The sequence below is a fragment of the Candoia aspera genome, chromosome 1 (assembly GCF_035149785.1).
Source record: "Candoia aspera isolate rCanAsp1 chromosome 1, rCanAsp1.hap2, whole genome shotgun sequence".
Classification (NCBI taxonomy): Eukaryota; Metazoa; Chordata; class Lepidosauria; order Squamata; family Boidae; genus Candoia; species Candoia aspera.
In genome coordinates this window covers 906,569-928,471 of record NC_086153.1, presented here as the reverse complement: position 1 = coordinate 928,471, position 21,903 = coordinate 906,569, and the positions used below count along the sequence as shown (strand labels likewise).

The 21,903-nt window shown below is 58.4% G+C and overlaps 2 protein-coding genes across 2 annotated transcripts in view; one reads left to right on the top strand and one right to left on the bottom strand.

Annotated features, from left to right (window-relative positions):
* Positions 1–643: 643 nt before the first annotated feature.
* Positions 644–5,535, top strand: PROCA1 (protein interacting with cyclin A1). The gene is made up of 5 exons (XM_063291083.1): positions 644–939; positions 1,487–1,619; positions 2,885–3,019; positions 3,719–4,432; positions 5,178–5,535. Exons 1-5 carry the CDS (start codon positions 651–653, stop codon positions 5,533–5,535), a joined length of 1,629 nt encoding a protein of 542 aa, XP_063147153.1. The 5' UTR covers positions 644–650.
* Positions 5,536–6,041: 506 nt separating this feature from the next.
* Positions 6,042–21,903, bottom strand: part of SUPT6H (SPT6 homolog, histone chaperone and transcription elongation factor) — a 34,789-nt gene continuing 18,927 nt past the window's right edge. The window contains exons 20-37 of the mRNA XM_063295409.1: positions 20,524–20,600; positions 19,190–19,325; positions 17,240–17,377; positions 16,526–16,693; positions 16,259–16,386; positions 15,868–16,075; positions 15,644–15,791; positions 15,057–15,199; positions 14,763–14,903; positions 11,635–11,830; positions 11,278–11,516; positions 11,073–11,186; positions 10,403–10,527; positions 9,843–9,955; positions 8,989–9,066; positions 8,690–8,856; positions 7,597–7,787; positions 6,042–6,955 (exon numbers count right to left, since the gene is read on the bottom strand). Of these exons, the coding sequence (XP_063151479.1) occupies positions 6,757–6,955; positions 7,597–7,787; positions 8,690–8,856; positions 8,989–9,066; positions 9,843–9,955; positions 10,403–10,527; positions 11,073–11,186; positions 11,278–11,516; positions 11,635–11,830; positions 14,763–14,903; positions 15,057–15,199; positions 15,644–15,791; positions 15,868–16,075; positions 16,259–16,386; positions 16,526–16,693; positions 17,240–17,377; positions 19,190–19,325; positions 20,524–20,600 (2,709 nt within the window). The 3' untranslated portion in view covers positions 6,042–6,756. The remainder of the gene's footprint in view (positions 6,956–7,596; positions 7,788–8,689; positions 8,857–8,988; positions 9,067–9,842; positions 9,956–10,402; positions 10,528–11,072; positions 11,187–11,277; positions 11,517–11,634; positions 11,831–14,762; positions 14,904–15,056; positions 15,200–15,643; positions 15,792–15,867; positions 16,076–16,258; positions 16,387–16,525; positions 16,694–17,239; positions 17,378–19,189; positions 19,326–20,523; positions 20,601–21,903) is intronic.

The following is a 21,903-nucleotide window of genomic DNA, read 5'->3' as shown; positions in this document are numbered from 1 at the left end:
CAAGACTCACTGCCTGTGCTTGGCAGATCTGCACCTTGCTCAACACCTGTCCTTCACAGGTCCCATTCCAAGCCTCCCCACAGGAATGTGGCACCAGTGTGGTGGTTTGGCTGCCCGTCAAATGTTGTGACAGCTTCTTCCAGCTCAGTTCCGGCCTGCAGCCACATCAGCCTGGAGCGCTGGCTTCTTGATGGGGCGGTGCTGGGCAGCCATCTCTCAGCTGCCCGACGGGTCAGCGGGAGGGAAGGAACTCCCCTTCGGGAGTCCCAGTGGTACACTGAAGCAACCGGGATCTACTGAGTTTATTCATGGGGTGCTGGCAGCAAAAGGTAGACTGCAGCTGCACCCGGAGGCTCCACTGAGTCACCAGAAGCCAGCTCTCCTGGAAAGCCTTTCCCAGGGCAGCCAGTGGCCTCTGCCTTTGGGGAAGCCGCCGCCCCGCCGCCGCCCCCCCGCGGAAAGGCCGCCCGCCAAGCCCCCAGAGCTGGGACAGACCTGGGTGGTGGGGAGCAGCTGCTCCTCCCCCGCCCCACCCGGGGATCAGGCCACCGCTCGGCGGGGTTTAAAAGGCGGCGGGCCCGCGGGCGCTGTCTCTGCGCGGTGGTGCTGAAGACAGCTCGTCCGGCGGCGGGCAGGAGCAGCCCCGCACCATGGGCCCGGCAGTGGCGGCGGTGGCGGCGGCGCTACTGGCGGTGGCCGGAGCCGGGCTTCCCCCTTGCTCGCTCGGCAGCCGGGGGAGCGACGGGCGGCTCTGCGCGGAGACCCGGGCGCTCGGCGGGCAAGCGACGGCTTTGGCGCTGCGCGGAGGGGGCGCCGGCCAGCGGGCGCGGGATCCGGGCTCGGCCGCGGGGGGTCGTCGGCGAGCCAAGCGGGGCTTCACCTACCCGGGCACCCTCTGGTGCGGGGCCGGAAACATCGCGGAGAGCTACGAGCAGCTGGGTAGGCGAAGCAGGGGCGCCCCTGTGGTCCAGCCCAGCAGAGGCGGGCTGCCTAGCTCCAGCCCAGCCAAGTCCGCCACGCTGGGCGGCTCTTGCCCGCAACCCTCGGGCGGACGTCCTCGGAACAGGGAGGCACTGCTCGGCCAGGACCCCCGAGCCTGGAGAGGCCGCTCAGTCTCCTCCTCTGTCTTGTGGCGGGGAGTTCCATGAGGAGGCGCTCTCGGAAGTTTTCCGGGCACTGTCGTGCCAGGGGGAAGGCCTCTGCTACGGGATGGGAGAGGGCACAGCCAGGCTCTGGTGGCCAAAGGGGACTGCAGTGCCCGCCGTGGGCAGAGGGGCCGCTCTGAGTGGCACAGGCCTGCCTGGGAAAAAGCCAAGGCACTTCCTGCCCCGCCCCCCGCATCCTGCCTTGGAAAGTCCAGCCTGTGGTCCTAATACCAACGGAGCCGTTTGGAGTAGGAGTTGTGGCCGGGAGCGGGGAAGACTGTGGGTCTCCGTGCTGCTCCCCGCTCCAGCCACGAGCCCTCACTGCCCCCACCCCCTTGCAGGAGAGCACCAGGAAACGGACAAGTGTTGCCGGGAACACGACCACTGCCAGCACCTCATCTACCCCTTCACCTACAAGTACGGGCACCGCAACCTGCGTTGGCACACCATCAGCCACTGTGACTGTGACAGGAGGTGAGGGTGGGAGAAGAGACCCTGATTCCCCCAAGCAGAGCCTCTCCTGAACGGAGGGCCTGAAACAGCCCCCCATCTGTGTGATGAAAATGCCATCAATGGCTGCAGCGGGCAGGGCTGGGTACCTCCAGCCACTCCTGGCTCCTGGAGGCTTTGTGGACCCATCCACGCCATTATCGTGGCAACAGTACTGAAGGGTTCGGCCATTCCCTTCTTCTGTGGAGGGGCTTTTCCCAGGAGAGCCTGTAAACTCAGGATTTCCTTGTGGTCTCCCATCCCAATAACCAAATTCGGTCCTGCTGGTTTGGGGGATCAGGCAAGACTGCTCGGTGCTGCAAGGCAGTGCTGGTGAGGCCCCTGAAGGTGGCCTGGGACCAGGCACCTCTGGTGCAGTGCTAAGAGCAGTGGTGCATTTGGGAAGGGGCCTCTCGCAAACACTGATGGTGGTGGGCTGGTTCTCACAAATGGCTTCCCCACAGCTAGCTCAACCATGGTTTAACTAGTTTCCTGGTTGCACATAACACGCTGAAACCTGGCCAGCCCACAGGCAGGATTCACAGCCTGTTTTGGGAAACAGTCATAGGGTTGGGGCACAAGAAGGCCTTTCCCCTGTCCTCCCCCCGCCCCCGCATTTCCCCCCTTGCTCTCCCCTGGGACTCCTCTGCAGGCTGCAAAGGTGCTCCTGTGGGGTGGGTCTTGGGCTGACAGACCCGCCAGGCTGATCATCTCTCTTTGGTGGCAGTATGCAGTTCAGGTCCCGCCTGAAGCCATGGCTTGTGCAATGGTGGTTGGACTTGGGGGCCCTCCCTGCCAGTCTCGGGAGGATCTGCTCCTTCAGTTGCTGCTTCACCCACTAAGAAAGGCCAACCACTTCTTGGCCTGAGCAAAGTTGGGCTGGCGCAGGCCCCGGCAGATTCCCCCCCGAGTCTGGGCCCCCACCCAGCCAAACCTGTCTGCCATGGGAGAGTCCCGTCTCTGGCAGGGCCCCTGGCGACTGGAATCCCACCACAAGCTCCGCTCTGGCTTGATGCCTCGCTCAACAGAGGGGCCGCCTGATGCTGCAGGCCCTGCACTCTGGTCCCTGAGCCCTATTTTGGGCTAGCCTGTTGCATGAGGCCAGCCAGTGCTAGGCCAAGATGCCCGTGCGCAGCCTTCTCCAGCATGGGACCCCTGGCTGGGGTGCCTGCAGTTCTGCTCAGTCTTACCTGGGGCATGCCCCAGAAGGCCTTATGAGTGTGTGACTCATACAGCCCCGCCCCCCACAGGCTGAAAGACTGCCTGAGTGCTGTGAATGACACCTCTTCCCGCGTGGTGGGACAAGCCTTCTTCAACATCATCCAGGTGCCTTGCTTCGAGTTGGCCTACAAGGAGGCCTGTGTGGAGTCCTACCTCTACGTGTGGTGAGTAGGTTGCCCACAGGCTGAGCTCCCCCACCCCCACAAGCAGGCAGGGCCTCCTCCGCAGAAGGGACTTGGCCAATGCCCCTCCTCAGAGTGTCTACGGCACCCCTGCTCTCCCCACCCCACACTGAAGCTTTTCTTTGCGGGACAGTGAAGGGGTTGGGGGTGGGCTAGGAGGACAGAATGGGTGTGCAGATCAAGGTCACCGGCACACCCCGAGCAGGTCCTTTGGGGTGAGCACAAGCCAGCAGGGAGATTATCTCCTGGGGAAGTCCGGCAGCCACTCCCTTCCTGTTTTTAAGTGGCATTCGGCTGGGGACAAGATGCTGAGAATAGCCAGCCGTCGGCCAGGTTGGCCCCCACCTCGAAAGAAACGGCAAGGCAGCATGCGAATTGGGCCTCACTTAACCCTGGGGACCTGGTCCCTGCAATTTCCTTGGCAAGATTCCTACTGGGTTTCCCCTTGCCTTTTTCGGGGATCCCTCACGGGCCACTTTGAGCAAAGCATCCAGTGGGTGCAGCTAATACGGGAGCATGGAGGGCTTAAATCGGACCCTTGAGTTGATCTCTCGGCTTCCAAGCTGATCGCTCACTTGCTTTAAAGCCACCTGGGACTGGGAACCGCTCTGTGCCCCCCCCCCGGAGTTTTTCTCCCCTCGCAAAGGACCCACACACCCCGCGCGGGTCTTTCCTCCCCAGGTGCAAGAACTACAGCACGGCGGCTGTCGCCGTCCTCCAGGACCCGGTGATGTTCGAGCACGGAGGCGAACGGATAGACGCGCCAGCGACACGCCGGCCGCAACCGGCCTCTTCCACCGCCGTTCCCCCCACCAGCACCTTCCGACCAGCGGGGAGCTCCGCTCCTCTTCCTCCCCGGAAGCCAGGCCAGACTGCCCAGAGACGGCCCTCCCCCGGCCCCCGCCCCCGGCCGAGCAGCTCGCCCCCCAAGCCTCGGAGAGGGAAAGGGAAGGAGAGACGAGGCAGGAAAGGAAAGGGGGCAAAGAGGAAGCAGAAAGGCGCCCGGGCCGAGGCAGGCGCCCCTGCGCCCCTCCTGCGCCCCACCAGGGAGGGGGCCGCCATCTCCCTGAAGCAGCTGGCCGGACAGGACCCGGGGAAGGGGGGCGCCCAGGCCCCAGGCGGGCATCCCGAGGTGGGGCGGGGGGACGCTTTCAATGCCATCCTCAGTGACGAGCCTGGCGCAGGAGGGACTGAGCCGGGGGCGGGGGCTCCGCCTGGGAGCATGCAGACCCTCCCGCTCAAAGGCGCCACCCCTGGGCCGTCCGGGGGAGCGGGGAGGAGGAGGGGGAGGAGGAGGAAGCTGCTCCAGGAGGAAGAGGCAACACCGCCACGCCGTGAGCGGCGCTCCGTCCCCGGCAGAGACCCGGGGGAGGAAGCGGGGGCTCCCCGGGATGGGTGAGGGTCAGAAAACTACCGGCAGCGGGTCTCTCTGGGGTGGAGGGACCCGCGGCTGAGATGCCGAGGACCGGTCTGCTCGGCCGGCCTTAATCGAGAAGGAATAAAAACCAACGAGCCGAGCACAAGCGCCCTTCGTGCAGTCTGTACCGCGTCGCCCTCGGCCTCGGGCAGGGCGCCCCCGCAGGGGCCGAGATCGGGGCAGCCAAATCCGAGGGATGGGAAAGGGCACTCCGGAGGGCCCAGGCCGGTCCCCACCCACGTTGACCAGGAGCTGCCGCAGAGCCGGGGGGCCTCGGGGAGGGGGCCAGCGCCCACCCTGCCTGAGAATGAGCGCGTTACACCCCCAGCGCCTTGCCAGGAGACTAACTCCGGGGGATAAGGCTGCCCGAGGGAGCCGGCCACCGGGGCTCCCCACCTCCCGCTGCCTTTCCCACTTCCCAGGCTCTGCTGCAGGCCCCCAAACGGGGCTCCGGTTTCGCTGCTTTAAAATAAATGTCCCGAGAGGCTCATCGCTGGCTCTTCCCGGCCTGCCCGATCCGATCGCTTTTATGCCTCGGCAAAAACCACATTCAGCTCCTCAGAAGTATGCGGGGAGGGGGGGCACCCTCAAGAAAATAGCGGGAAGGGCCCACTCATTTAGACCGAATTAAAGATCGAAACGGCAGCAGCGATTTAATTCTCCCACCCACCCTCTGGTCTCACTGGCCCAAGCCCCAGAACAGCGGCCTCCTTGCTCCACCAGCCTTGCTCCTCCGGCCTACGGGAATGGCAGCTTGTTGCGCCTGCTCCCTTCTCTCCAGTCCTGCCTCGCCCAGGGCCAGAGTGGCCCTGAATCCAAGGAGGTAAAAGGCGCTTGCCAATGGCAAGGAGAGGATCCCAGATACCCTGAAGGGCAGCCTGCCTTTGCCACAGGTGCCAAGGAGAGCAGGAGGCCCCACCTGCCTCCAGGAGCAGCATCTGCCCAGCCAGGCTCACGGGTGTGTGCGTGCGCCTCAGGGGCCCGGAGGAACGTGCCCCCTGCTGCCCACTCCCAGTATGGGCCAGCACAATGGCCCACGCTGGCCAGCCCCGTCCCCTTGCCTCCCGCTGCGCAGCGCTAAAAAGAGTCAGCCTGGAGACTTTGTGGCAGGACCGAGGGGAAGTGTTCGCTTTGCAGGCAGCATCGGGCTCACCCTCAGGGTGGCAACCCCCACCCCGTGAGAACAGACCGAGACACACCGGCAGCATCCAAAGATGGTGCCCCGAGTCCTCCAAGGGAGCAGCAGCCGGGCAGGCAGGCGGGCGGGCCTGCTGCCCTCCTGATCCAACGGCCAGGCTCCACTCCCAGAAGGCTGGGGCTGCTCCACAGAAGGGCCCAGCTGCTGGTCTCCCCGAGAGTAAGCAGAGAGCCCACCCACAACGGGCAGAAGCACAGCTCCCTGCCAATATGAAGCCCCCTTTGGTTCTGAAAAACACCAGCCAGTTCTTCCAAAGCAAACCCGATTCAGCCCCTCCTTTGCCCAATGGTCGCTGACCGACTGGAGGAGCTGGAACACGCCAGCCGGGCACCTCAGTTCCTCCTCTTTAGCAGGCAGGCCAGAGAAAACCTGGAGGAGGAGTCGGAGTCGGTAGAAACACCATTTATTCCCTCTTTTGCTGTTGGAAGGGGACATGGGGGGGGGAGAGAGACGCTATTTGGCATCCAAGCCGCTGCAGCAGACTCCCCCACCTCGCTCGTTCACAAAGGCTGCCACTGACCGGGTTCAGCTTTCCAGCTTTTTTCTTTCCTTTCTAGCAATACAACTGAATAAATATTGTCCTGGAGAGCACCAGAGAAACCCGGCTTATGGCAGAGGCTACGTTCTCTTCAGAGCTCACACAGCAAAGCCCCCCGAACATCATCACAGCCACTGAGCACAGAAGAGCGAGGGAGAGAGGGAGAGGGAGAGGGAGAGGGAGAGGGAGAGGGAGAGAGAGAGGGAGATCAGATGGTCTTCTCACATCACTCCTGGCCTTGCCAGTTTGTGTCTGTGCAACTGCACAGCCAGGCAGCCGTGGAACTCGAGGGCGAAGGCTGGGCAGCTGGGATTGGGCGTGGGGGCGCAGGGCCCAGCAACACACGAGCACCTCGGCCTGTCCGAACGCCACCCGCCCAGTAGCAGGGCAGCCTCTGTGCCAAGAATCGTGCGGGCTTGAGTCTCCGCTCCCCGTGGAGGGCACTGCCTGGTGTCCCTGGCACACCTCTTCCGCTTGGCGTGAAGCAAAAAGGAAAAAGACGGAGTGGCGTGGCTGAGGAAGGAGGGCCGGCTTTGCTGCTCCTGCTGGAGACGGGCTGGGGAGGACTACCGGTCCATCTCGTCCAAGAGCGGGGTGGCGTCGCCCGCCACAGACATGGGTGTGCTCTCGATCATGGGGCTGGGCGACGGGCGAGGGGTCAGGCGCTGCTTCTGCTTCCGGCGCTCGGCCTCCTTCTCCTGCAGCCACTGTTCGGCCATCTTGCCCCAGTCGATGGGCGCGTGGGAGCTGGCACCGGAGCTGGACCTGTGCAGGGAAACAGGGAGGACGGTGAGGACTGGCAGCGCAGCCCCCTTGCGCAGCAGCTGCGTCTGCTGGCGTCCATCCCATTTTCCCCGAGGCCTGGAGGCCTCCTGCCGTGACTGCAGGCAGGGCTGCCGGGCCCCTGGCCCTCGCTTCTCCCTTGGGAGACGCCCTCAGGTTTCTTGAGGGAGCACCCTTCCCTGGAAAGGCCCCCCCCATCAGTGGGATTTGACCCAGCGGGAAGGCAACGCCTGCAGACGGGGCTGTCATCCAAGGGCGTAGGCAAAGATTCTCCGCTGCAGAGTGAAAGCCATCCGGTTAAATGTCTAAAATAACTTTAAAGATAGCTTGATCCCTTCAGCTGAATCTGTAAACACCTAAAAATAAGGAAGCTAAGGAAAAAAGATCTCCATTCCTTAAAATATTATGTGAGGCAGGAACCCGCTTCCCAGGACCCAGGAGGAGAGGCAGCCCTTGCCCCCCCCACCAGTGCCTGCTCTGATGCGCCGCGTTGAGAGGCAACCCACCAGCGAAAAGCGTCTTCCTGGGGTGGGTCCCACCGGGCACCAACTGCAGTAACTGGAGCTCTACCCCCCGGCCCCCCTGGGGCCGCCCCTCCCCACAGGCGGGGGCCTCTCGCTTACTTTGGCTGCTGCCTCTGCCCAGAACTGGAGGAAGGCTGGGACTGCGGCTGGGACTGGGTGGACTGCGGGGTGGTGCTGGCCTGGAGCTGGTGGTACTGGGGGGTCGTGATGGGCTGGCTCGGGGTGGCGTAGGAGTAGCTGGGGGTCAGCAAAGGGGTGGCCACCGGCTGCTGGGCGGGCGTGGTGAAGACCTGGAATCCAACAGAGACACGTCATGGGTTGGTGGCGCAGCACTCCTCATGGGGAAGAACCGGGCCATTACAGTCAGACGATAGCCCCCAGCGCCGGGGACGCGAGACCCTTGGGGCTGCTGTACAGGGAGCGAGTTGCCCTGCGCTGCTCCGGGGGTGTTCCCTTTATTTAAGAATTACGCTAAAGACCTCGCAGGCGCCCTTCGACAGACTGCTCAGGGCGACTTGGCTCAGTATGTTGCACACTCACTCCTGGGTTAGTTGAGGGTTCCATCTGTTGTGCAAACTGACAAATGAATTTAGTAACCAGGCTAAGGGTGTTGTGTGAATGCTCAGTTCTCTCCCCAGGCCCAGGGCAGACCTCCCCAGCTGCATCTGGGGACTGAGTGCAGGGCTTCTGGCGAACAAGGAAGGCTTCCCCACTTGGGCACGTCCAGCGCCTGCTGGCTGTGCAGGACAGACATCACTGTGTCCCAGCTCTCCACCGGCCAGGCGATCAGTGAGCCCCGCCTGCCCGCCAGCTCAGCACTCTCTGGAGAAGCTCCTTCGCTGGCAGCTGAACAGGACCCTCCCCCCCGGCCCCTCCAGCAGGAAAGAGCCCCCCCCCCGGTCTTCTGCCCATTTCCACCTCTCTGTCCACGGCAGCCAGGCCTGTGGAGCGGGGGGAGGGCAGCCCCGAGAGTGAGATCTGGTGTGCAGCTGACACGGCCAGGAGCAGCGCTCGCTCTCTGCTCCACGATCAACAAGGCCAACAAGCTTGGGGCACGTGGCCAGGGCTGTGGGCAACTGACTGCTGGGAATCAAGTCGTCCCGCTGCCCAGCAATTCCCAGGTGAGGGGGGGCCTGGCTGCTGGCATTGCCAGGCAGCTCGAGTGGGGCCGAGAACCTTCCTGTCCACTCACGTGGTACGCGCTGCTCCCGCCGCCACTGCCCCCATAGCCATATTGGCTGGAAGCCCACTGGGCAGGGGTGGCATTGGCATTTTGCCCCTGGCCTGTCACGGCAGCGATGGCGCTGAACATCTGAGAAGTCATGTTCTGTGGCAAGGCGTTCACGGCGCGGGTCAGATCTGTCGGGAGGGGGGAGGGGGGGAGGCTGTTAGACGTGCCCACGTTGCGATGCCCGGCAGGCCGTTAGACGTGCCCACGTTGCGATGCCCGGGAGGGGAGGTCATGCCAGGGGGGGGCCTGCAGAGACTCACCTGCAAGGTTAATGTTGGCGGGAGTCGCGTTGATGGATGCGGGCGTCCTGGTTCTGCTGCTGCTGCTGGGAGTGACCCCTGGGGAGGGGAGAAGAGAGGGAGGGAAGCGGGTGAAGAACAGGCGAGGGGCCGAGGCTCCTCCTCAGAAAGCCGGGCAGCTGGCTGAGACTTGCACGACGGGCGACGGCTGGGTAAGCGAGATGGGCTCCCACGTTCACATCAGCAGAGCACTCGGACAACGCCGGATCACCAACTTCCCACCCTGCTGGAGCCCCCTCTGGCAGGCTGCGGCCGCCCCTAGAACCGCCCCCCCAGGCAGTTGCCCCCCAGATGTTGGGGGGACAGGGCAGTCCCCACCGCTTCCTTAAGGCTGAGCTAAAGAGACGTCAGGACGGTGGAAAGACCGGGGGGGGTGTCTCCTCACACTCACTGAACAAGAGAAGGGGGGGGGGCAGAAGACAGGCCTTGAGCCACTGTGAAGGGGGAGCTTCCTGCCTGGCCATGAACCCTAGTGGTGACTCCCCAACTGCCTTGCAGGATTGGCCCAATTGCAGCTGCTAGAAAGGAACAAGCCTCTTCTACCCTCGCCTCCCCCCCCACCCAGCAAGAGAAGGAACAGCTCTGTGCAGAGATTCATTCTTGGCCTCGGGACTCAGGCACAGCTCAGAGGCACCAGCAGGCCTGCTGCAGCCGGCCTGTCGAGGGGCAGCTGGAGGGCAGAGCGCTGGGACTCAGCTGCTCTTTCCGGCAGCGTCATGGCTCCGCGTGGAGGCGTCCCCTGGCCTTCCTCTGGCTAAGGTCTGGCCACTCAACGGACCAGAAAGGGGCAGCAGCTGGGTGGGTCTGGGCGTTACCTGGCACAGGGTCCTGGTAGTGGTCCTTGAACCACCGGAAAAGTCCATTGACCGTGGGGAAGATGTGGTTGCGGTACCGGAATCCTTCAGGAGTCACCGTCACGTACTCAATTCTGTGGCAATGAGAGAATTTGGTGGCGACTCTGGCAAGCACAGGCCATCTGGCCAGCCTGGGGGCAACAACGGGATACCACCCACCTTCCCTTCTGATTCAGGTTTGTCTGTTTGCCAGAAGAAACGCAATGGGAAGCCAGAAAGGCAGAGACCGGAGGGGGTAAGCGTGAGACACTCCCAAGGGCACATTTTGGGTTTCAGATGCAGAGAACCGGCCGTATCTCCATGGCTCCCAACTGCTGCAGTTGGGGAGCAGCTCTGCCTGTGGCCGTCCCACCCACTTGTGCTTCCCTCAGGGCCTGGGGAGGGGCTTCACTCCGCAGCAGGACCCCTGCTCTGCACACAGGAGGCCTCTTTTTCATTTGCCAGTGAAAAAGCCTCTGGGCCAGGACACGGGGAAGCCCACAAGCCCCACCGTCCGGCCCGGGGGGTGGGGACACGCCTACCTTGGCTTGCCTCGTGGTTGGTAGCCCAGCAGGAATTTGCCTGGAAGGTCCTTGCAGGAGCAGATGAAGTAGGGGATGAAGGCCGGCTTCTCCCTCTTGGTCTTGATCAGCAATTCCTCCAGTTTCTGGGATGGGCGAGAAGATGACCGGAGCTTCCCGCGTATGGAGGCTCCCCCCCACTGGGGGACTTGGGCGCTTTCTCATCGCTCAAGGGAAAGACGGGGTATCACCCCCCGGGACCCAAAGAATTACATTCCCACGCCTATAGCCCTGTGTCCAAGGCAGCCCTCGGTGGTAAAACACGCCATTCCAACAATCCCTCGTGTGAAGGCTATGAGCAAACTGCTGCCTGCAGAACTGAACCCAGCAGTGTCCACCAGACCAGATTTCGGCAGACAGGAGGCCAGCCCACCTGGGAGGTGGGAGGCCCCAGCCCACTACCCCAAGAAGCTCTGTGGGAGGAGAGCCAGGCAGCCCAAAACCGGAGGGAAACTTACAGCGCCATTTCCGACTAACCAATGTTATTAAAAGGCATCGCTGTCACCTTTTAATAACATTTGTGTTTGATGAAGTGAGCTGCAGCTCGTGAAAGCTGATGCCCTTCAACAAAGGTGCTCCTAGACCCACAGTAAGGCGGGCCCACAAGCTGGGCACACTCCTCCCTCCTCACCTTCCTGTCTCCTCCGCTGCACTCCTGGTAATATTTGTGGCTGAGCAGATCCCGGGCGAAGGAGGCCATCGGCTGGACGTAGCGGGCTACGATCTCATCCAGGTCCTCAAACTCCTTGGGAGGGAAGACAGGGTGGGCGGAAGTCCCAGACGGGGCCAGGCAGGAGGGAACCTCCCTGCTCCCCAGCTGCTCCCACCCCACTCACTTCGGTGTTGATCCAGAGCGTGGCCCCCAGGCTGAACGCATTCTCCTTGCCTTCCTCCCGCACGTCCACGTGCTGGTAGATGTTGTCGCACACTTTCCAGGTGACCGTCAGATGGTTCTCCCCTTTGCTACTGGGCCGTATAATGACATCGCCTTGGTCCATGGTCTCCATCATCTTCTCGGCCTGCTTGAAGTTGATGTTGTGGAAGGACGGGTGAGCAATCACGCGCTTGATGTATGCTGCAGGAAAAGGCGAGCCAGCCATTTGCACCTGAAGCTCTCTGGCAGGGGATCCACGTGCCCCCCTCCATTCCCAAGTTGGAGGGCCGGGCCCCGGCACGCCCCACCATGGACCCACTTGTCCGCTGCTGCTTCCTCTTCACTTCTTCTTCCTGCTTGTGATCGGCAGCCTCGGCCGCAAAGTCATAGTGGGCGTCCTTGGGCAGCTTCCACTCGTTACTCCTGTCCATAAGGTCTGAGGTTCGGCAGGTCAGATCAGCACTGAACTTCTCAATGTCAATCTTCATGATCCTGCAATGGACAGTCATCCCCACCTGCAAAGGAGGGAAGGTGTTCAAAATGGATGCCGGGCAGCAGGAACAGGTCTCACTGGGTATGCAGAGGTAAGCCTAGCGTTACTGAAGCTTGAGTGGATAAGGATGGGTACGTGTGACTTGGATTTCACCAGCCTCAACCCTAATGCAATGGAAGGAGAGTGGCACCTGTCCATCAGGAGACCCTGACGGTGGCACGGAGCTTTGATCTGTAGTTACCAACCTTCCCTTTCTAGGGAATGTGAGGTGGGTGGTGGGTGGTAAGTCTAAAAGACTCTGGGAAAAGAGGATCATCGGGACCCTTCACAGTCAGAAAATGCACTGGCTGCTCTCATCAATGGCCTTGTGGGGCCAGATGTGGGGAGCACAACCCTACTTGTCCTGCTGGACGTTTTAGTGGCTCTGATGGCCTCAACCAGTGTCCTTCTTGATGGTCTGCAAGGGTTGGGTCTCAGTTGGTGGCAGTTTCCCTTCCTCCTGAGTGGGTGATTCCAGCTGGGTGAGGGGGAGGAAATATGGGGTGCCACAGCCCTCAGCCCTATCTTATTTAATGGGTACACAAAGCTGCTGTGGGACATCATTCAACGCTCTGGGGCACAGTATGAATAATACGCCACTGATACCCAGTGATGCGCCTCTATCCCAGATGCTTGGCAGATGTGGAAGGAGTCCTGACTCGGTGTCCAGCTGGGGAGAAACAGGTTAAGACCTAACCTTAGCAAGCCAGAGTGGCTTCTGGTTCAGAAGCAGACAGGATTCAGAACAATGCCAATTTTAGCTTTTGATGGAGTTCAGCTCCCCCAGAGAAAGCCAGGACGCGGGGGACTCTGGATTCTCTGCTCCTGCTGAAGCAGCCGGAGAAGTAATGGTTGGAAGGGGCTTTGCCCAACGGTGCCTGGTGCACCAGCTGTAATGGTCCACAGGGTGGGAAGCCCTGGCAACTATCATCCAGGCCCTTGGCACTTGCCAGCTCCACTACTGCACCCTGTTCCACATGGGACTACCCTTAGAGACATCTGATACGCATCAGTATTGTGAGGGCTACGCTGGCTCCCATCTTCTGAGCCAGTTTGGTCTAGTGGTGAAGGTGCTGGCTAATAACCAGGAGACTGAGCGTTCTAGTCCCACTTGAGGCACAAAAGCCGGCTGGGTGACCTTGGGCCAGTCTCTCTCTCTCAGCCCAACCCACCTCACAGGGTTGCTGTTGTTGGGAAAATAGGAGAAGGAAGGAGTATTAGGTAGGTTCGCCACCTTGAATTATTTATAAAAATAAAGAAATAAAATACAAGTGAGGAATGGTGTGGAGTCCTTACTTGCAGAAACATTTATTCCAAATAGAATTAAGGCTGCAGCAGAAAATATTTGCTGGGAGCTCCCCCCAACATGTGGGAGATGGAGAGGCATCTCAGGCAGGCATTTTCTGCAAGGGCTCCCCTGTTGCGGGACACCCAGCCACCTGATACTAAGATTTGCATCTTCGTGCCTCATTCTGAGGAAACTAAGAACCTGGCTTTCCCAAAGAACATCCAGGACTGTGGAGTGTGGGGTGGAAGTACCTGAGGTGAATTTAGATTATTAAAACGTGGTTATTTACTGATGCTTCTTTAAAGAGTCCCTCTTTCAGGGGAAGATGGGTGGTGGCAAAATTTGATAAACAAACGAACAAACGTGATCTATATAATGTTGATGTTTTTGCTATAAGCCACTTCTTAGATTCTTACTGACTGAAGTGGTATAAAAGCACCTGAATTAGTTAATTAACTAATTAAATTGTATACTATCCTGTCTCAAGACTGTGGACAGTTTTTACAACCCAAAGACCATATAATAAAGCTGCATAATTCCATAACCTTAATTAACAAATGGACCATTAATAGATGGGCACACTCCTTTGTTTACCAGATACAATTTTTTTTTTGGTGCTTTCAAGTCAAGTGTTCGCTCCCAGCGACTGCCTGGACTAGCCTCTGCAATTTTCTTGGCAAGGTTTTTCAGAAGTGGTTTGCCATTGCCTCCTTCCGAGGGCTGAGAGAGGGTGACTGGCCCAAGGTCACCCTATCGGTTTCGTGTCCATGGCTGGACTAGAACTCACAGTCTCCCAGTTTCTAGCCTGGTGCCTTAACCATGACACCAACCTGGCTCTCTTAATAGATGGGTACAAATATTCAATTGGGTAAAGAAGGGGGTCTTGAGATCAGCACAGCAAGAGGCCCCTCATGGGCCTTCTCCATCTCACTTCCAGGGCTCGACAAGCGGCATGGTGGGGCAGCTGGTGAGACCGTCAGGAAAATCTCCAAATGCCTGCTGAAAATGTCTGGGCTCCGGAGGGTGGCACAGGGGGTGGGGCCTTTCAAAGGGGCCTCTGGCCTCACCGAGACCCAGGCTGCCAAAGAACTGCTGACTGAGCAGGGGGTGACAGTCCCATGGCACAGCTACAGAACTGGCCAATATGAAGGGAAGAATCATTGGCTGCAGGGGAGGCCTGGAGAGGGCCCCCCTTTCGCTTCCTTGTTCCCACCCCACCTTCAAAGGCTCCAATCCCCAGGAAAGGCCAGGAGCTGCACAGACATCCAGCTCTCTGGTTGGAAAGACTGGAGCCCCCTCCACACCCACCGCCCCCCAGGAAAGCCTGATGTTTTGCTTTCTATTTGCCATACTGGAGGTCTGCTGCCAGGCAGAAAACAAGCCTGTTAAACAAATGGGTGGTCACTGCCTGTTAATTACTTTGGCCGGCCTCCCACCATCCGGTCAAAGTGCAGAGCAGAAGCATGCTTGGAACAGCAGACTGGTGTGGGGCTCAAAAATGCCAGCTCCCTGCTTGGAGGGACAAGCCAGCGCAGTTGGGCGCACTGCAGGGCGTGGAGGGAGAGGCCACGAACGTCCCAACTGGCCGTTAACAAAGCCGCCTGGGCCGGTTCCCCCGGGGACCCACCTTGACTCTTTCCTCTGGCCGTTTGACCACCTTGTCGCTGAGGAATTTGGTGGGGATAAAACCGGTGACCCCGTTGTCCAGTCGGGTTTTCACCCCAATGGCCTGGCCAGGGCAGGAGCCGCTATCAAAATGGTTCCAGACCTGGAAAGAGGGAGACGTCACGTTAGCCAGCCATGCGGCACGGCCGGGCCCAGATGGGGCAGAGCTTGTCCCCAAGAACGCAGCGCCTTCTGGGGGGTGGAAAGAGGGGCTTGGGGAAGCTCCCCCCCCCGATGGTCAGGCAGGCTCTACTACCTCGCTCAGCTCAGGGAAGTTGTCCTGCTGACAGAAGGGGCACTGCCAGAGGCCTGTCTCGTCGTTCCTGATGGCCTGGTCGTAGCTCTCGCCCTGTGGCCGCCGATGGGCGATTCCCGTCACGTTGCAGATGATCAGTTTCCCTGAGGACAAGAGGAGCCAGACCTTTGGGGAGGCATCAACCCGGACAAGGAGAGCTTGGCACAACCTGGGTTGCCATCTACTCTTACAGCAATGGGGAGACGGCGAGGCCCCCCCTTCCGCTAAAGCTGGGAAGGTGACTACACTGGGTGAGGCAGCCAAACCGGCGTCCTGTTTTCACAGCGTCCGACAAGATGCCAAGAGGAGGCCCAGAGGCAGGCCCCCTCCGGTAGTAATCAGAGACAAACTGCCTCCATTGCAGAAGGAGCATGCAGCCGTCCGCCATGACTACTGGCAGAGTGGAGGAACCGGGCCCTGCAAACGCCGGAGCCTCAGCACTCGACATACCTGACCGCTGGCCCTGCCTGTTGCTCACCGCAGAGGGAGTCGGACTCCCACACCTCTTCCCACTGCCTGTCTGGGCGATGGGCGCCATGCGCACCTACCTATGTAGAAGGTTTCGGGTGTCTCTTTGGTCAGCATGTTGAAGACCTCCTCGGAATTGGGAGACCGGTAGGGGCTCCGCAGGTCCTTGTAGCGGCAGCTCAGCTCAGCCCGGATGTCGTACAGGGTGATGTGCTTGTCGCCGTAGCCCTGAGAGGGAACCGGGGCTGTGAATGTTCGGAGAAACCAAGGGAGGTGCTTCTCTGGGGCAGGAGATCCTGCTCACCTGCCTCTCCAGCTCCTCTGCAAAGGCATCGAGGTCCAGATCCTTCAGACGTTCCGGGTTTTCCAGGATCTCCTCCAGGGCACCAGCTGGATTGGCATCTTCAGCCGACTCATCGTACTCCAGGGCATCGACCGCCATTTTCCTAGCCCATTCGTATGTCTCCGGATGCACCCTGGACCCATCCAGGACCTCGATGTAGGAATCCGTGCTAGGAGCACAGAGACGCAATGTCAAAAGGGAGAGACAAAGACCGGAGAAGCCACTGCTGGCTGCAGAAGAGGCGGCTGCTCGCAGCTCCCGCAGTCAGGCTGAGAGAGTGGCCCCATTTGCAGCAGCCGTCTCAAGCTGCGGACGTGTGAGGGCCTGCTTCCCAGCACCCCTGGGCACCAACCTGTCTCCCAGCGAGGCTGTGTCAATCTTGATGAACCCAGCACAGTTGATGAAGACTTTGGGCCCCATGTGGCACATGGTGACCAGCTGGGTCCGGTTCTCTAGCCTCGTGTTGTTCTGCTTCAAGATCTGAAAGGGAACCCAGGGCAGGAAGTGGATGTGCCCTCCGGTTGGGCCTGGGGGAGCCGGAAGAGTCGCTTGGGTGTTCTCCAGGCCCCGAGCAGCCACAGGGTCTCCTTGCCCTCCCCCGCCGGCAGCAGAAACCCACCTTCAGCAAGTGAGTCCCCTTGCGGGGCCCCAGGCCACAGACGTACTGCAGGAGGGCCTGGCTGTGCGGGTGGGCGATGGCGCGGTTGGCATCCACGCCCACCTCGTTCACGCGGTTGATGAACTCGCAGTAGAGGGCGTTCAGCAGGCCTTCCTTCACCACGTGGTCCTGGCCGGGCACAGGGAAGAGCGCATCAACGGTCCTGCCACGCAAGGCGGGTTGCTGAATCCAGCCAAGGGAAGAGGGGGCGTCCAGACAGCTCGGAGAGGAGGCTTCGGGCTGAGACGGGAAGTGGAGGGGGGCGGGGGGCTGGTGGCCCTCCATATGCTTCTGGGCTCCCGTTCTCTCAATTCTCGGGCAGCCTGGCCAAGCACACCCACAGCAGCACAGCCCCCCCCCAATCTTTTAGAAAGAGAGAACCCCACTGTCCTGCAGCTGAACCCCACAACAGAACAAGCGACAAATGTCCGCTCAGGATCCCAGCATGATCTGCTCTGCTGGGAAGCGACAGAGGTTTTCCACCCCACCGCTGACCTTCCTGACTCTCCCCATCTGCCTTCGGACCCTCACAGCTCAAGACCTTCCCACTGGTAAGGACTAAGAGCCAAGGTCTGTTTTCAGCAAAAGGAGGACCAATTCCCCAGCTTCCCGGCCCATCTGTCCCTCTCGTGAGAGGCCAGAAGAGCCCTCCAGGCAGGCCCTCCCTGGGGTTACCTGCAGGGGGTGGAGCTTGAGGCAGAGAATGTCTTCGTCAGAGCTGCAGACCTGAGCAAACTCAACCAGCGGGTCCTGGATGCGGCGAGCGAGGGAGACGGCTTGGCGCAGGACCGGCGGGTAGTCCCGGAACTCGTTCTGCAAGAAGAGTCAACGGGAGGGGTCCATCTGAGGATGGGGCTGGAGGGAGGAGCAACAAAGCAGGCCAGGGAGCCTCAGCTGCAACCAAGCCAAAGTGCTTCTACCACCTGTGGAATAGTAGCCTTGTTCTCACCACCTGCATTTCTTTACACTACAGGCAGTCCTCGCTTAACGACCACAATTGGAACTGGAATTTTGGTTGCTAAGCAAAACGGCCATTAAGCGAATCCGACCTGATTTTATGACCTTGTTGCAGCTGTCATTAAGTGAATCACCACGGTCATTAAGTGAACCACAGGGTCATTAAGCGAATCACACGGTTCCCCATTGATTTTGCTTGCCAGAAGTCGACCAGGAAGGTCAAAAATGGAGATCACATAACCACAGGATGCTGAGATGGTCCAGAGTCCCTCTTTTGGGGGAGATGGGCGGTAATACAATTTGAATAATAAAAATAAATAAATAAATGTGGACCGGTCGCCAAGTGACCAAACCATGATCACATGACTGCAGGGATGCTGTGATTGTCGTAAGTGTGAGCACCGGCTGTAAGTTACTTTTTCCAGCACCGTCGTAAGTCTGGACCATTACTCAACAAATGGTCATTAAGTGAGGACTACTTATACTTCATGTAAGGAAACTTACAATACAAGCCAAAGAAAAACGGACCCTTAGAAATAAGAATGAAAGGAAACAGAAAAGCTGACATTACAGTCCTCCCTTGAAAAAGCACCATCGCTTTCAAACAAGAGGTAAACAGAAAAGCCGGCTCTAGAGAAAGTTTGCCTAACCTAGATGCGCACCTAGCCATCATTTGGGGATAAACAACACCATCCATAGCACAGGGGAGGGGTGAGGAGGAGGAGGAGACAGAGAAATTAAAGGCATGTGGTGATAAGAAAAAAAAAGGAAATGTCGTTCATTCTGGGTTACTGGAACAGCGTTCTGTATCGCTCTCCGTCCTTTCCTACCCTTGCAAAGCTTTCTTGCTTTCACCAGATCCATCCGTGGCTTTGCAGGCGGCCTTTGTTCTTTGGATCTGTCATCTCTCTCTTTTTCAGGATCTCCTTAACTGCACCCAACCACGACTCCTTGGCCTTCCCTTCCGCATTCTCTCTTCAATATACTGTTCGCAGTTCACCCGACTTATTCTCTTTACCCAGCCACGCCGCTCAGATGCCTTTCGTACCGGTCACTCTGCTCCCTCTCGACCCCATCTCCTCTTGTCTTGCCGCACGCCTTCCTAAGGACCCTGTTCCCACTGAACTGGCACATCCAGCTCTCGCTTTGATACGTAAGCAGATGTTTTCACTTCTTTCGGCAAACAGTCATTCCTCCTAAAGGCTGCATATTATTCGCTACCTTTCTGCCAGTATCTGCACCTTTCTAGGATTTCTCCATTCCCCCTTCTTTAGTAAAGATCCTACTAATAGTACACAGATTTATTCTTCTTGCTGCCTTTTTTTGCTATTTATGTGTAACTTGCATCACTCCATACAACTGCCTTGGTCTCTGATATCTGCACTTTCAGATCAACGCTCCTCACTGCATCGTACAGTCTAAGATGTGTTGCAAATCATTTCGGTTTTCAGCACCATCTGCATACAAATGTCCGTGCACATGGCACGTCGCCAACCTGCCCACTTCTGAAGTTGCCACCAGCATTAAGAAGCATTAAATAACCACCTCTGCAACCGCCAATGTATCTTTGAGAGCAGAGTGGGGAGTCAGCAAGAAGGCGGGTCTAGGAGCAGCGGAGCAAGAAGTGCCCCCCTTCCCCCTCGAGGCCCTGGCCCTTCTCAGGGTTACCTCGGATTTCTTGCTGTTCATGTAAAGAGTGGCCAGTTCATTGTCCACCAACTCCACGCCGATTGAGGAAAGCTGCTGCCCCTGTTCCAGTTCGTGGACAATGCGCTTCACATCCTCCATCAGCATTTGCGCGTCCCTGAGAAAAATAAGGTGGGGGGAAGAGCTAAGGACCCCCACTAGGCAAAGGCTCCATGAGGCGAGCTGGCCTGGTCCTGCTTTCCCTCCGTCTGGGGGTGAACTGCAGAGCTGACAACTGCTCGCAAAAGAAAGCAGGTGTCCGACTCATTTCATCCTGCGCTTCCCTACAGCAGCTGCCAATTTGTCTTTTTGCACCTGGCACTGTGTTGGCAATTGCTTAGAATGACCACACTAATCCTCGTGCCGATAAAAGGCCTGCTTTTTAAAGCGGCCGTCTGGAGACTGACAGACACGACACAGAAAGGAAAAACAGCCGGGGGCAATGAGGGAAGCAAGGCTGGGGGCGCCTGGATCTTGTCCTTTCCAAGACGCTCTTCCTGGAAAGGAGGAGCTGCAGGCTCCTGGCGGTCGAGCGGCACAGGGCTGGCCCCAGCACACCCCCCGTCCTGAGGGAAAGTGAGCTGGCAGAATTTTAGCCACAGGAGTGATGGTGCCTGCGGGCTCCCTTTCCTCTTGCACCAGGTGGCCAAAAATCCAGATGTTCCATTTTAAATGAGAAGCTAAAGATTTTGCTTCTCTTCTCTCCCACGGTGGAAGGGAAGCTTCTTCTGCCCACCCTCCTATGCCAGCTAAGTCCTGAGCAAGACAGTTTGAACGTGAACACCACCAGTCAAACAATTCTGCTGGCGTGGGAGGGGGGACAAAGGAAGTTTCCCTCTCAACCAGGTGTCTGTGTGTGAAAGATGCCCTTTCACTTCCCACTGAAACTGAAAAATATCCAACTTTTACCATTGCGTCCTCTTGCACTTCATGAAGCGCATATCAACATTTAAAAATAAATGTCACTCCTCCCTAGTTTACAAAAGGAACAGAAATGGCAAATTCTTAAAAGAAAGCATACGGGTAACAGCACAAGTTAACACATGATAAGCGGGCGAGGGGCCTCCAGCTCCAAGGCATCTCTTGTGGAAGGAATGCCCACAGACTGCAGTGGAAAAAAGTCTTTCCAGACATTCTTCAGGATGCGCTTGGTAATCATAAAGGATGTCATAAGGCCCTGTGAGCATCTTCAAAAGTGGCGGAAGAGGAAGGAAAGGATTTAGAAATACGTAAAGGGACAATAAACCTGCAAAAGGGGATTTGAGCTCAGGGCATTGCTGGGGAGAGGCCCCGAGACACGTCAGTCCTAAGCTTACCTGTTTTCTCCTGCAATGGTGACCACGTGCGGTTTCTTGCTGAGCAGGAACTTCTTCAGGGTCTCAACATCCTGAGCCTACGGCAAGGAAAAGGCAGTCATGCACGGGAGAAAAAAACGTGGAGCCCCAGGCTTTCGGCAAAAGGGAGGCTCCATCCAGGCCCTGCCACCCTCACCACACTGGAAGCTTGACAGAGAGGAAAGAAAACGTTTTATTCTCCCCCAAGTTCAGCTGAATAAAACGACACTTCCCCCAGGGAGGTGCCCTTGGTTTCTGTTCTGCCAAGAATCCGGAAAAAAATATTGAGCAGCTGGATTGACCTTCTGACTGAGTTAACACAGTGAAGACTGAAGAGGATTTATTCAGCTGCAGTGAGTTCCAGGGAACAAAAAATGAATGCCCGGGTTAGTTAGCGTGCAGAGTAGGGTGCTGCCGTGCTGGACATTTGGGGGATGCTGGTGAGTTATGTCAAGCTATTTGAGCTAAATGGCAGGGAAGGGAGAACAAGGCTGACCCCTCCCGGTCTCCCATCTAGGACCACCATGCAGCATCCCAGAGCGGGAAGGGATTTTTTGGACCACCAAGTCCAACACAGCAACCCAAACCGAAGCACAGGCAACCCTTGGAGTGGGCCAGTATTACAGACTACGCCAGTGTTTCTCAACCGTGGCAACTTGAAGGTGTGTGGACTTCAACTCCCAGAATTCCCCAGCCAGCAGGGCTGGCTGGGGAATTCTGGGAGTTGAAGTCCACTCATCTTCAAGTTGCCACGGTTGAGAAACACTGGATAGACTCACAGGACTGGGACTGGGGGACTAGGGTCAGCATGCTGTGTGAACCAGGCTGTTGCGTTAAACCACAATGTAGCTACGGTTTCTTTGGCCATTACAGGTTAAGGGAAGATAGCCCCCCAGTATCTCTGTTGGGTGAACTCAGCGTGATGGTTCCTCACTGATGAGGCCAATATCAATGGCCCTCAGGAGGGGCCCTATCAAGTCCTCACCCCTCCTGGGGCCCTCTGGCTGGGGAGCCAAAAGGGAAGCTACCACTGGCGTTCAGCTCAAGCCGAGAGTGTTTTTTTGTTTATATTTCAAATTTCTATCACCGCCCATCTCCCCCAAATTTCTATCACCGCCCATCTCTTTTGTTCACAGCGCCTTTGGGGATGGCTGCGCTGATTTCCATGATAGACTTCACAGACTGAAGACTTGCACCGTTATCCTTGAATCGTGACCCCAGGAAAGAATCAGGAGATCTGACCAGGGAAGGTCCTTCCAAACTGCCTCGGTAACAATTAGATGGTTTTTACAGAGAATTTGCTTTCCCTTACTTCTCTGGGCTCTTTGGGAGGAAGATTGGTAGAAAAGCAAAATAATAAGC